Source organism: Notamacropus eugenii, chromosome 1, assembly GCF_028372415.1.
Source record: "Notamacropus eugenii isolate mMacEug1 chromosome 1, mMacEug1.pri_v2, whole genome shotgun sequence".
Taxonomy (NCBI): domain Eukaryota; kingdom Metazoa; phylum Chordata; class Mammalia; order Diprotodontia; family Macropodidae; genus Notamacropus; species Notamacropus eugenii.
Genome location: NC_092872.1, coordinates 596001240 through 596014286, shown reverse-complemented (window position 1 = coordinate 596014286; position 13047 = coordinate 596001240). Strand labels below are relative to the sequence as shown.

The window sequence follows — 13047 nt, the reverse complement described above, 5'->3', positions numbered from 1 at the left end:
TGCCGCCCTGTTTCTCCCCATCTGAAACAGTGGTCTTTGCATAAGGCATAAACCTCCATACTTTTGACCTCCAGAATTCACCTCCCAAGTTCTTTGGGAAAGTAATCCATTCATCTTTGGATTTATGCCTTGGGGCTCAGCCCTACTACTTGGTGACTGAGTGAGTGTAAAATAGCCCACTATACTGAATAACTGTCTCCAGATTTTTTCCATCTGTCTACCTAGGCCATAACCCTTCTTTAAGACTTGCTCTGGAAACAGGAGTCAAATTGAGTGTATACATTAACCTGCTATCCTTGTATCTCCCTTCCCTTGCCACTCCATCTGTGTTGTCTTCCTTCATTAGACTATAAACTCCTTAATAATGGGAGAGAGAAATCTCCGTATTTTTTGTATTTGCATCCCTGCCATTTAGCACAGTGCTTGGCACAGTGTTAAGGGAAAAAAAAATTCATAATAAATAGAATTATAATCAAGAACAAATTCTAACTACAGTTGTAGGAGATATCTCCATATGAAATTTAGAGTAGATTTCTCTAAAGATTGAAGTTCATAGTCATATTTATAAATTAAAAAAGGAACAATTTCTGTTAGTTAAGATAATCCATAGCTTATAGAGAAAAACTAGATTCAGAATATCATCACAACAAAGAAATTATTTTCTTTAGCAAAGTCAAGCATCTTCAGTTAGAAGAGGGGTTGGCAAATTGCAACCTATTTGACTTTCAATCTAAGAGTAATTTTTACATTTTAAAATACAATAAAACTTTTATTTAAAAATGTAAAGACCATTCTTATCTCATAGGCCCCCAGCACATGTGTAATTTGTTGATCCTTGAATAAAAATAAGGAGACCTCTTTTTATATCTTTAGCAGTAGTGAACACAATAATGTATTCATTCCTTCATTTCATTCAATGTAATACACTGGAGAGAGAGATTGTTATTCCTGGATTCCTGCCATAGTTGATAAAGCATTGGATTTGGAAATCAGTGAGACTTGGTTTAAGTCCATTTACCCTAAGTGTATGATCCTGGGCAAGTCATTTTCAGCCTCACTTTCTTTATCTGTAAAGTAGCACCTGCTTCATAGGGCCATCGTAAAGATCAGTTGAGATAGTATACAGGAATCACTTTGCAAATCTTAGCCATATAAATTTCAGCTGTTATTTGTTGTTGTTGTTACTTCCCTTATATTCTCTTTTAGGAGGGAGAAGTAGATATCACATTTGTGTAGCTCTGACCGAAATACAGACATTGCACACAACATTGGTGACTGCCCAATTTACCTTGCTTTTCTTACTTAATAAAAATTCAATTCAGCAAATATTTATTAAGCATCTACTATGTGTCAGGCACTGTGCTAAGTGCTAGAGGTACAAACATATGCAAAAGATACTGCTTGATCTCAAGGAGCTCGTAGTCTAATGGGGGAGACAACATTCAGACAAATATATGCAAAGCAAGTGCTTTCCAGCATAAGTAAGAAATAATTAATAGAGAGAAAGCACTGTAATTAAAAGAGGTAAGTCTTTTTATAGAAGGTGGGATTTTAGTTGAGACTTAAAAGGAAGCTAGCAGGGCCAATAGTTAGAGTAAAGGAGAATGAGCACTCCAGGCTTGCAGGGCAGCCAGAGGAAATGGCTGGAGCCAAGAAATGGAGGGTCTTGTTTGAGAAACAGCCAGGCAGTCAGTATTACTGGATCAAAGAACATGTGTTGGGGAGTAAGATGTAAGAAGACTGGAAAGGTAGGAGAGGCCTAGGTATGAAGGGTTTTTGAATGCCTAACAGGGTATCTTATATTTACTGCATGAGGTAATTGGGAGCCATTGAAGTCACATGATCAGACCTCCATGTTAGGAAATCACTTTAGTGGTTGAATGGAGAATTGACTGGAGTAGGGAGAGACTGGAGGCAGGCAGACCCACCAGCAGGGAATTGTAATAATCCAGGTATGAGGTGATGAGGGCCTACATTAGAGTCGTGTCAGAGTAGACAAGGGGATGTATTTGAGAGATATTGCAAAGGTGAAAATTAGCAGGTCTTGGCAACAGCTTGGATATGAGGGGGTGTGAGATAATGAGGAATCTAGGATGACCTCTAGGTAGTAAGCCTGAGGAACTGGGAGGATGGCATTGTCCCTTATAGGAAGAGGGAAGGTAGGAGGTAGAGAAGGTTTAAGGGGTAAAATTAAAAAGTTCTATTTCATGCATATTGACTTTATGATATCTACTGGACATTGAGGTATCTAAAAGGCAGTTGGAGATGTGAGATTAGAGGTCAAGAGGTGTATTAGGCAGGAAAAGTAGATTTAAGAATCATCTGCCTAAAGATGATAATTAAATCCATGGGAACTGGGGAGATCACCAAATGAAGTACCATAGGGGGAGAAGAAAAGAGGGGCTAAGACAGAACTGTGAGGAACACCTATAGTTATAGGGCATTATCTGGAGGACAGCAGCCCAGCAAAGGAGACTGAAAAGGAGTGGTCAGATAGGTAGAAAGAAAACCTGGAGAGAATAGTGTTTCAAAAAAACCTAGAGAGAAGAGAGGTTCAAGGAGGAGAGAATGATTAAGAGTATCAAAGGCCACAGAGAAGCCCAGGAGAATGAGGGTAGAGAAAAGGCCATTGGATTTGGCAGTTATGAGTTCATTCGTCATTTTGGAGAGAACAATTTCAGTGGAATGATAAGGCCAGAAGCCAAATTGTGAAGGGTTGAGGAAAGAGTGAGAGGAGAAAAAGTGGAGGCCCCTATTGTAGATAGCCCTTTTGAGAAGTTTATCTACAAAGGGCAGAAAAGAAATAGGGTGATAGTGAGGATAGAAGGATCAAGTGAGGGTTTTTTCAGGATAGGGAGGCATGGGCATGTTTGTAGGGAGTAGGCAGTGAGGCAGAGAGAAATTGAAAATTAGCGAAAGGGTAGAGATGACAGAGGGGACAATTTACGGGATGAGACTGGATCAAATGGGATCACTTGAAAAAGCAGACATAAAGAGTAGGCCGCTTCATTAGGTGAAATAGGGATGATGAAGAAGAAAGTGGCAGAAAGTATCTCAGTGATAGGAGATGAGTAAGAGGGCAGAAGAGAGAGTTCACAGCTTATGGCCTCAGTTTTTTTCTGTAAAATATGAGACAAAGTTCTCCACTGAGAGAGTGGGAGAAGGGAGGCTATGGAAGTTTGAGGAGGGATAAAAATTTTGGAAGAGCCCCTGTGGAGAGTAGGATAATGACTTGATAAAGGATATAGAGTAAGATTGCCTAGCATCAGTGAGATCCCAGTTGAAGTTGCATAACATAAATTTGTAGCAGAACCAGTTAGGGGAGTCATGTGATTTTCTCCACCTTTGTTCAGCAGTACATGTGTAAGCACAGAAGTGATGGTAGGAGTGATCCAAATCTGAAGCTTGTCTGTGTGTAATCACCAATATGATTAGAGAGTTAGGGATTCAAGAGAGGAATAGTGTCCACTTATCAAGGAGTCAAGTTGGGAAAAAGAGAAGAGAATGCCTAGTAAAGAGGAGATGGCCTGGGAGAGAATTGAGGGATCAAGGGATTGGAGGTCATCGTGCAGAGGAAAAGTATAGTCAGGTAAAGGAAAGCAGAGGGAAAGTTGGAGTGCCAATAGATTATGGCTGGATAAGGGGATTTCAGAATTCTTGAACATAGAGGTGGTGCATTAGTGGATGCTAGCATGATCAAGACCATCTTTGTGTGTAGCTGAGATGAGGTGGAAGAGCAGCACATGGGAGGAGAGTAGGTTGAGGAACTGAGTGGAAATGAATCCAGTCCTTGTCTTTCTCTCTAGTTAGTCCTGGAGAACCCAATTCTAAAGTTGTCTCTCTCTTCAACAAACTGTTAAATATATCCAACTTCTTTTACTTTCCTTTAGTCACCTCTTATCTTACCAAATAAGTTTTCCTCCTTGTTTCCTTATCTTCCTGTACTTCTCATCCTCTTCACTGAGTCCTTCCCTTTGCGTATTTCAGGTACCATAGTTTTATCAAGGAAAGGTTAGCACAGACAAACATTTTTTCTTTTCTGACAGGATTACTAAACCAGTTGATAGGGAGGGAGGCCACAGGTTATTTAATTTTAGAAAAGTTTTTGCTCAAGGATCTCACTTTTGTGAAGAAGATGGAAAAATATGGACTAGATGTTAATAAAATTCAGACTGTTTAGATAGCCAGATTTAAGGCATAGTGGTTACAGGTTCAGTATCAGTGAAGTAGGAATTCTGCAGTGGACTACCCCAAGATTCTGTGATTTACCCTGTGATAGTTAATGTTATTATCAATGACCTGGACAAAAGGAATAGATGGCATATTCTTCCTGGACAAATAAAAACTAGACAGGAAAGGGCCTTGAGACCTTGTCACATGAGAGTTAGTTGAAGGAACTAGAGATTTTTAGAGTGGAGAAGAAAATACTCAGGATAGACATGACAACTGCTTCAAGAATTTGAAGGATTATTGTGGTGACCAACTATTTCAGGAAACTGGCTTTCCTCAAATAAAAAATGGAAATAATAATAATAGCACCTACCTTGCAAGGTTGTTGTGAGGAACAAATGAAATCATATTTGTAAAAGCACTTGCTAACACAGTGCCAGACATGTAGAAAGTACTATAGAAAATCTGCTTCCCTCTTTCACTTTGTTCCATTTGGTGCCAGAGGGTACAATCAGGAGCAGTGGGTGGAAGATCAAAGAAGCAAATTTAGGTTGACAAGAAACAATTCTTACCCCACCTGTAGAGCTGCCTTGAGGAGCAGTGGGTTCCCCATCCTTAAAAGATTTTAAACAGGTTGGACAACCACGTGTTAGGCATATTATTGTCTAGATTGCTTGTGCTGAATGGCTACCTGAGCTCCCTTTCAACTCTCAAGTTCTGTGATTTGATGACCTCATCCTTAACCTTATATAACTTGAGGGATCACTGACACTTTAACTTCTCCTTGTTTATCTTGCTTTCCAGCATTTCGACACTCTCAGGCATTCCATGTTTTTAAGACAAGCTAATACCTTTTTATTCGGTGTTCATGAAGTTCAGAATTAAAGATAACTATTTCTGGAGGAAAATAATAAAAATAGAATATAAATTATGATTAAAATTATGTTTATGGTTGTTTTTTGTTTAATTCTGCAGATAGCAGTGAATGCCTTGCTGATGACTGCAGTATAATTGCTGGTGGAAATCTTATAGGTTGGCATCCAGATTCTGCTGCTGTGCTGTGGAGAAGAATCTTGGGAATCCTTGGAGATGTTAATAACATCCAGTCGCCCAAAATCCATGCCAGAGTTTTTAGCTATCTCTATGAACTCTGGTATAAATTAGCAAAGGTATTCTTTTTCATTTTACCTTTAATATAGTACAATTTATGTACAATTAAAATGTTGTAGTTGGCTATATTCAGGATATATTAAAAATCTGAGTATATGTTATGCTTATTGTGAAAACCAAATAAAAATTAGTTATTAATTTCGATCTTAAAACATGATAATTTTTTTCTTATATAATGCGTTTATTTTTATTTTTTTTTCTTAAGAAGTGACCTGATAGAATTTAGGTAGGAACATGTTGAAATTCATATAGACTGTTAACTACCTAATAAACATTCATTCATTCAAGGGAGTACTAACAATAGTAAGTATCAAAAAATAGTGAATTAAAATTGAGTTGCAAATGATTTCATCTGATTATATCACTGCCAGTCCACTTATATAAAGGAAAGATAAAATTTTCAGAGGTTAATATTTGGGATGTAGGTAAAAAAATATTTATGGAATGTATTTTCTTGTTTTATCCTTATAAAAATCAGATAGGAATTTTGAGCAAACATTTTTCTGTCTTGTAATATATTTTTATGGCAGTATATAAATGTGCCTTCTAATGACTATTCTTTCTGTTTAGATACGGGATAACCTGGCAATAAGTTTGGATAATCAGACTTCTCCATCTCCTCCTGTCTTGATCCCACCACTCCGAATGTTTGCGTCATGGCTATTTAAGGTGAGCTAATGAGTTTTTTGCCTTAAATTTAAAAAAAAATTGTTGATAATTTTTGTTTTTTACATTGCCTATATCCCAATGTATTCCTCCTCTCCTGTCTTCCCTATAACAAAGAGGAAGAAGTGATATAAAAATTATGAAGATTAATATAAAGAGATTAGTATAAGATATTAAGGTTCACTGTCAGTGTATAGTATTTTATTGCAATATTGAAGTACTGAACAACTTGAATTGGGCAGTGGTAAAAATTACCTGTTCTTTTCAGGCTGTTACTTTGCCAAATGAATATAAAGAAGGTAAACTGCAAGCATACAAGCTAATCTGTGCTATGATGACCAGACGTCAAGATGTTTTGCCAAACTCTGATTTCTTAGTGCATTTTTATCTTGTTATGCACATCGGCTTAACTAGTGAAGATCAGGTATGTTCTTTATTCTCTAACTTATTCATAATTGTCATTTCAGGTGCATGTCAGTTTTAAGAAACATGATAGTTTGGATAAATATAATTTAAAAGTTGGAAATGCAGAAAGAGTATTTGAATAATTTTTTTTTAAGATAGAGCATGAGTTTCAAAGGCTACTTAATATGTACCTGTTGATTGATTGTCATAATTAAATGTATTGGAGGGAATACTATTTGAGGTGCCCTCCCATTATTTTTGTATTTATTTAAAAATTTTTGTCTAGCATTCATTTAGATAAATGAATCTACATTTGTAAATAAACTGGACGTACTTTATCAGGATTTGCTTATTAATACAATATCCCCAGAGATTTCAACATCTCTATACTTGTTGAAAGCAGTTTTTCTGCATGAATTGTAGGTAAAATGTTGATAGTTACACAGCATGCTGAATTTGGAACTCTTATTGTCTATTGAGCTGACTGTAAATTTAGAGGTGGAAATTCGAGGTCATCTGGCCTAACCTCTAATTTTGAGAATTAATCTAATTTTAATATCTAAAAAAGGTCATATTTTACTACAGAATTTTTCAGACAATGTAAACTAAAACTAGATTGCCATTGTCATTTTTTAAATATAGAGAATATACAGAAGAAATTAGAAGTCATTCCCCCCAAAAATACAGAAATATTTCAGTAAACATGTAATAGAAGCACCGTTGCAAATCCTAACCCTATTATTCCTCCTCACTGTGATCTCCAGTTCCTTCAAACCTCGGTTCTCTTCTAGCCCATTACTCCTGTGCTGACTACACTCTCCCTCCTTTTCCATTTTGATCCTTTGGTGAACTAATTTAAAAAACCGAAGATTGATGAGGGATCAAGGATAAGGAGGTGGCAGTCTGTTGGTGAACACGAGATAGAATAGGATCATTTGTACATGTAGAGAATTTAGAATTAGCAAGACAAGCCACCTCTGCATGTGAGAAAAGGTTTGTGAAGAAGGAGACAGTGAGGAAAGTGTCTGCATGAGGTAAGATCAGGAACAGTACAGAGGGAACTCTTAGCAGATGGCCTCAATTTTTTCATCAAAATAAGATGCAAGGTCTTCAGCTGAGAAGATGGGGACAGAGAAGCCAGGGAAGGATCGAAGAAGAATGAGAAGGTTGTCAAAAGCTACTGCATTGAGTGAATTGGTTAGGAAAGTGTAAAAGGATTGTCCTTTCATGTGAGATCCCTGTTGTGTTTATGTAACAGTTTTGTAGTGAACCCAGTCAGCATGGTTTTGTAATTCATTCATTTCTGGGTCCAACTGGTACACTGCTTTTCCAAGCTAAATGAACTGATAGACAAATTTAGATGGCTCTCTGAAATAATGCATATCATGATTTGGACAACAGATTTTTTCATTCTCCTTTTGTTCCCTATGAGGGTTGATAGGCCAAATTCTTAATTGATTTGAATCTCATTTAGGATGCTTTATAGTATTCTTTGTCTTGATTTCACTGTGTTGTCATATATTAGCAAGAGAATCTGCAGAACCTCTTTATATACATGGAATTCTTCCTTTTTGATGCTTATAAATTTCATTACAGTGACAGAGAACTTTGAGGGAGCATATTCCTTCTTGTTGTATGTCTCATTTTATGTTGGTAACAAAATATTGTCAAATTAATATTGCCTTAGTTGTTACATCCTCCAGGGACTCTTCTATAATCTTAATATAGCATTTTAAAAATATACATGTGACACATTTTGTTGAAGAGCCTTTAAATCTATATTTTACTTTTATTAAATCAAAATTTTTTTTTATACTCAATATAATTAGTATGATCAAAAAATAAAATTATTTGCACTTTTCAGTTGTTGGTGACTAAAATCTATGATTTGTTTTAGAATATTGTTTGGCTATCCATTCCCTTCTCATTGTTGTGTTTATCCTTCATTCTCAAAGAGGACTGTAACATCAAGATGATGACATGACTTGCAGGTGACTTTGATTTGAGTGAGGGAGGGCTGTGCAAGGTCACCAACCTCACTTTCTTCTCCTGAGCCATCTGGGTCCTGTGGCCTGATATTCGTAAGGACAACTAGAGATGGCCCAGGATACAATGAGAGACCCTGGCCCTTTCAGGCTAAGGTCTTAGCACATTCTCACTGAGATACACCTATTCAATGAATAGACAATTCTTTAAGTAATTACTCAAGGGATGGTCCCTTTAATTAAAAAAAAAAAATCCAACTAGGAGGGGAAGACTTTCCTCAGGGTTTGGGGGTAAAAGAGGAACAGTAACTATTTAGTATTTAAATACTAAATAGCTGGTTGATAGCCTTTGGTTTTATACACTTTAAACATCAGTCCTTCAGTGTTTGCAGAATTGTCTGCTTTAGATGGAAGGTATGTTATTGGTCTTTATTTATAGTCTTTTTTTACTTCATGTGGATTTGGAACTGAAAATTTCAGGTAAGGTAGTTCCAGTGACCATAGTGACAGAAATAATGCTTTAGAAGTACTGGCAGGTGTAGTCTTTTAAAATTTTTTTTCTTTTGTTCTTATCCTCTTCTTTATTTCATCACTAAATGCTTTTCAGGAGGTTTGAATTAATTGAATATAAGACTAATCTTCTTGTAGGATAATTTTGGTCTTTTCTACTCTTTGGTATTTTATGATTCAATCTTGCTAATAATCCGCCACCATCTTCTATAATATTTTGAAAAGGAATTTATGTCCTTACCTAGTGTTGCCTTTGACTTACCTCGCAGATTGGCAAGTTCATCAAATATTTAGTGAATTAATTTTTTTCCTTGGACTCTTGGCTTCCCCATTTTTTTTGTCAGTTCACATCATTTCAACTAATATGGGAAACACTAATAAGTTCAGATCACTTTTTTTTCTATTAATTTCCTATGTTTTTCCCTTCAGTATCTTATTTGAATAGATCAGGTGAAAAGTTTATATCACCCAGTGTCATCTCATTAGCTTCATCCTTCTAATCTTATTTTACCCATCACTGATTCAGAACTGGCTCCCACATTTGTAACTAGTTATTTCTTGCCTGGTAAGGTATTTTCATTTTTGTGTATGTTGGCTGTATTTGGAGGAGGTAGCATTTCTAGCATTAGCACCTTTCTGCTCTCTTCTTTAAGAATGCATTAGCAACATTGAAACATATGAGAAGTCTTACAAGCATTTAGCTTCTTTCCCTTTTTAAATTCTGAATCACATTTTTCTATTTTTCATTGCCCTATCCTTGTGTCCACTTTCACTCATATTCATGTCACCAAGGATCAGTGTCTGTATTGGTGTAATTGGGAACATCTTAATGAATTTTCCATAGATTTCTCAGGCTTGTCCATGGTAACAGATTTAAGTGTATTAAATATAATTATCTTCATTGGGTTCTTTTTGCTTGTATTTATGAACACTGTGAAGTCAAACTATGTCTAATGAAATAATGTTTTTATTATCTTTAGTGGCATGGCAAAACTAATTGTTCTTTTTTTTTATTTCAAGGAGTTTTTTGGCAGTGAAGAGTAGTAAACAAGTATTTACTTATTAAGTGCTTACTTAATAAGTGCTATAATAGGCACTGTGCTAAGGTTTGATGATACAGAGAAAGATTTCCATTAGAAAGAAAGCAATCCCCTTTGAATATGGGCTCCTTGAGGAAAATGGGATAGACCTTCTGCAGAATGTGGGATTTGAGATGAACCTTGAAGGAAGCCTCAGAAGTGAGGAGATTGTTCTAGGCTTGGAGGATTGATTGCCAGTGAAAAGGCACAAAGTTAGGAGATGGACTTTCCTGTGGGAGAGTGAGAAGGTGGATGTTACTATATCAATGATTCCCTATCAGCAGAGAGTGATCATTTTATCTCTTGTTTTGAAATCTCCACAAGCACCTTGGGGGCACAGTAGATAGATAGCTCCAAACCCAGAGTCAAGAAGACATGAGTTCAAATGCGATCTCAGATACTTGCTAATTGTATGACTCTGGGCAAGTCAGTTAACTTCTATCTGCCTCAGTTTCCTCACCTTTATAAGAAAGGAATTATAATAGCACGTACCTCCCAGGGTTCATGTGAAGATCAAATGAGAAAATATTTGAAAAACACTTAGCACAGTGTCTGACACATAATAAGTACTTAATAAATGCTTATTCCCTGCTCTCCCCTTTCCCTTCTCACTTTTACCCATGATTATGCTTTTAATTTCTTTCTTTTATCTTATTGCCATTGGTAGCATTTCTAAAACCTATGTCAAATACTGGTAAGGAGAGTAAGCATCCTTACTTTGCTTATGTATTTATTAGGAAAGCTAGCATATCCTTATTACATATGGTACTTAATTTTGATTTTAGCTTAATACTTTTAACACTTAAAAAAAGCTCATGGATACCCATACTTTGTCAGTTTTCTATATCTATTAAGATAATCTGTGGTTTTTGGATGTTTTTACCTTAATGTGTGTGAGGAGATCATAGATATGGTGCCAAAAAGCAATGTAAATGCTCAAAGGATCACAAGTCAGGCAGTTTATTACTCCCAGGCATGTAAGTGTGTTGCTTCCTAAACTTATGGTTGCATAGGCACATAAATGAATGATGCCTGATTCATACGCCAGCATTCTTCTCTGATAGAAAGGCCTAATTTTTGGGTCTCTGCCCTTATATCTGATTGTTGTTGTTTGGCAGGTTTTCAGGGACTGCCTTAGGGCAGTCAGATGGTCTGGATAACACCCCCTCCAAAGGACATTTTGATTTAGAAAGTTTGCCAATTTTTCATACCTAGATTAGATGAAGTTTACTAATTTATTAAACTGATTATGATCAAGAGAGCCTTACATTCCTTGCCTAAATATAGGTGGCTCAACCAGTATTGGTTACATAGGAACTCCTGATCTTCTAGGTAGATCAGTCAGTGATCAAACGTATAATTTCTTCTGTTAGGTAGAGTCCAGTTAGCATAGCAGTAGGACAAGTCTAACATTATGATTAATAGCGTTGATTTTTTTCTTAAAGTCAAACCATTCCTTGGTGTAAATCCAATTTGGTCATAATGAATTATTTCTTCCATAAATTGCTGTAGTCTTTTTGGGGGGTTTTACTTAAAGCTTTTAAATAACTATTTTTTAATTACATTGATGTATAGTTCTTCTTTATTTATCCTTCCCTAGTTTAGGTATTAGAAACATATTTGTCTAATAAAAGGAATTTAGTAGAATTTTTCTTCTTCAGTTTTTGAAAATAATTTGTGTAGTATTGGGATTCTTTTTTAAAAGTTTAATAGAATTCTTTCATGTTTCCATAATACTTGCCTTTTAAAATTTTATCTTCTTTGCACTTAGTTCTATTTTCTTTTCTGAAATTGGATTATTTAAGGTGTCTATTTGGTGTGCTTTTAGTTTGGGTATTTTATATTTTTGAAAATGATCCTCTACTTTTGTATTCTCAGGGTTTTTTTTAACCATATAACTGCTGATAGTTCTTTTTATTTTTTTTGTTGATATTTCTTTTTATTCTGTAACTGGTTCTGATAATTTTTATATCTAACAGTGTTGTGCTTTCACCTATTTTTTCTTTTTTTGCTTTAATTTTAAAAATTTTATTTTCTTCACTCTATGCTATGTTCAAAACCATAGCATGACTATGTTTTTCTGGAAATGTACACATGCGCACATGCACACATTCTTTAGCAGTATAATTTAAAAGATACCAAGTTTTTTAGCTGCAATTTCTCCAGAAGTTTATTCAATTCTGTATTTTCCTTTTTTTTTGGTTATATTTGTCCAAATATGAGAGAGGTACATTAAGACCTCTGCTATTATTGTTATTTATATTTTCTTATAATTCACTTAATTTTTTCCTGTTAATTTGATGCTTTAGAAGTTGAAATATATAAGTTTAATACTAATATTGGGATTTGGATATGCTTTCTTTTTGCATAATACAATTTCCTTGTTTATCTCCATTTATTTTGTGGATTTTTGTATTTCTTTATCTGATACCATGACCACTTCTCCTGCCTTTTTGGATTCACCTAATGTATGGTAACTTTTGTTCCAATCTTTAATTTTTATCTTGGGTACATCTTTGCTTTTGGATGATGTTTCTTATATGCAACAGATTATGTCATTGTTTTCTTATCCAGTCTGCAACCCTGATTCATATTACTGTTAATCTGTTCACGTTCAGTTTTGTGAGAGTTAAGGTTTGTATTTTTCTCCAGATTTTGAAGGGCACTAAATGCCAGATAGAGGACTTTATATTTATATTTGATTCTGGAAGTTAAAATGTGTCAATGGACTTTATTGAGTAGGGAGGAGACATGGTCAGGCTTGCACTTTAGAAAGATCATTTTTCAGCTGACTGGAATGGGGAGAAATTTGAGACAGGGAGAGCAGTCAGCCAGCTTTTGCAATAGTCCAGATATGAGGTGATTTACCTGTGCACTGGTGGTGTGGATGGAAAAAGGGGATATATTCATATATATATATATACATGATATTTTTATGTATTTATGATTATATATGTGATATATATGATTTTTTTTGAAGGGAGAAATAAGATTTGACAACAGATTATATTTGTATGTTAATTTTAAGTGAGGAGAAGAGTATGACATTGAGATTATAAGCC

General features: G+C 35.4%; 1 protein-coding gene across 7 annotated transcripts in view; it reads left to right on the top strand.

The window, feature by feature from the left end:
- RALGAPA2 (Ral GTPase activating protein catalytic subunit alpha 2) overlaps positions 1-13047 on the top strand; it is a 428361-nt gene that overhangs the window by 143526 nt on the left and 271788 nt on the right. For all 7 annotated transcript variants that reach the window (XM_072634579.1, XM_072634577.1, XM_072634576.1 and 4 more), the window contains 3 exons: positions 5146-5339; positions 5911-6009; positions 6275-6430. In XM_072634579.1, coding sequence (XP_072490680.1) covers positions 5146-5339; positions 5911-6009; positions 6275-6430 — 449 coding nt within the window. The remainder of the gene's footprint in view (positions 1-5145; positions 5340-5910; positions 6010-6274; positions 6431-13047) is intronic.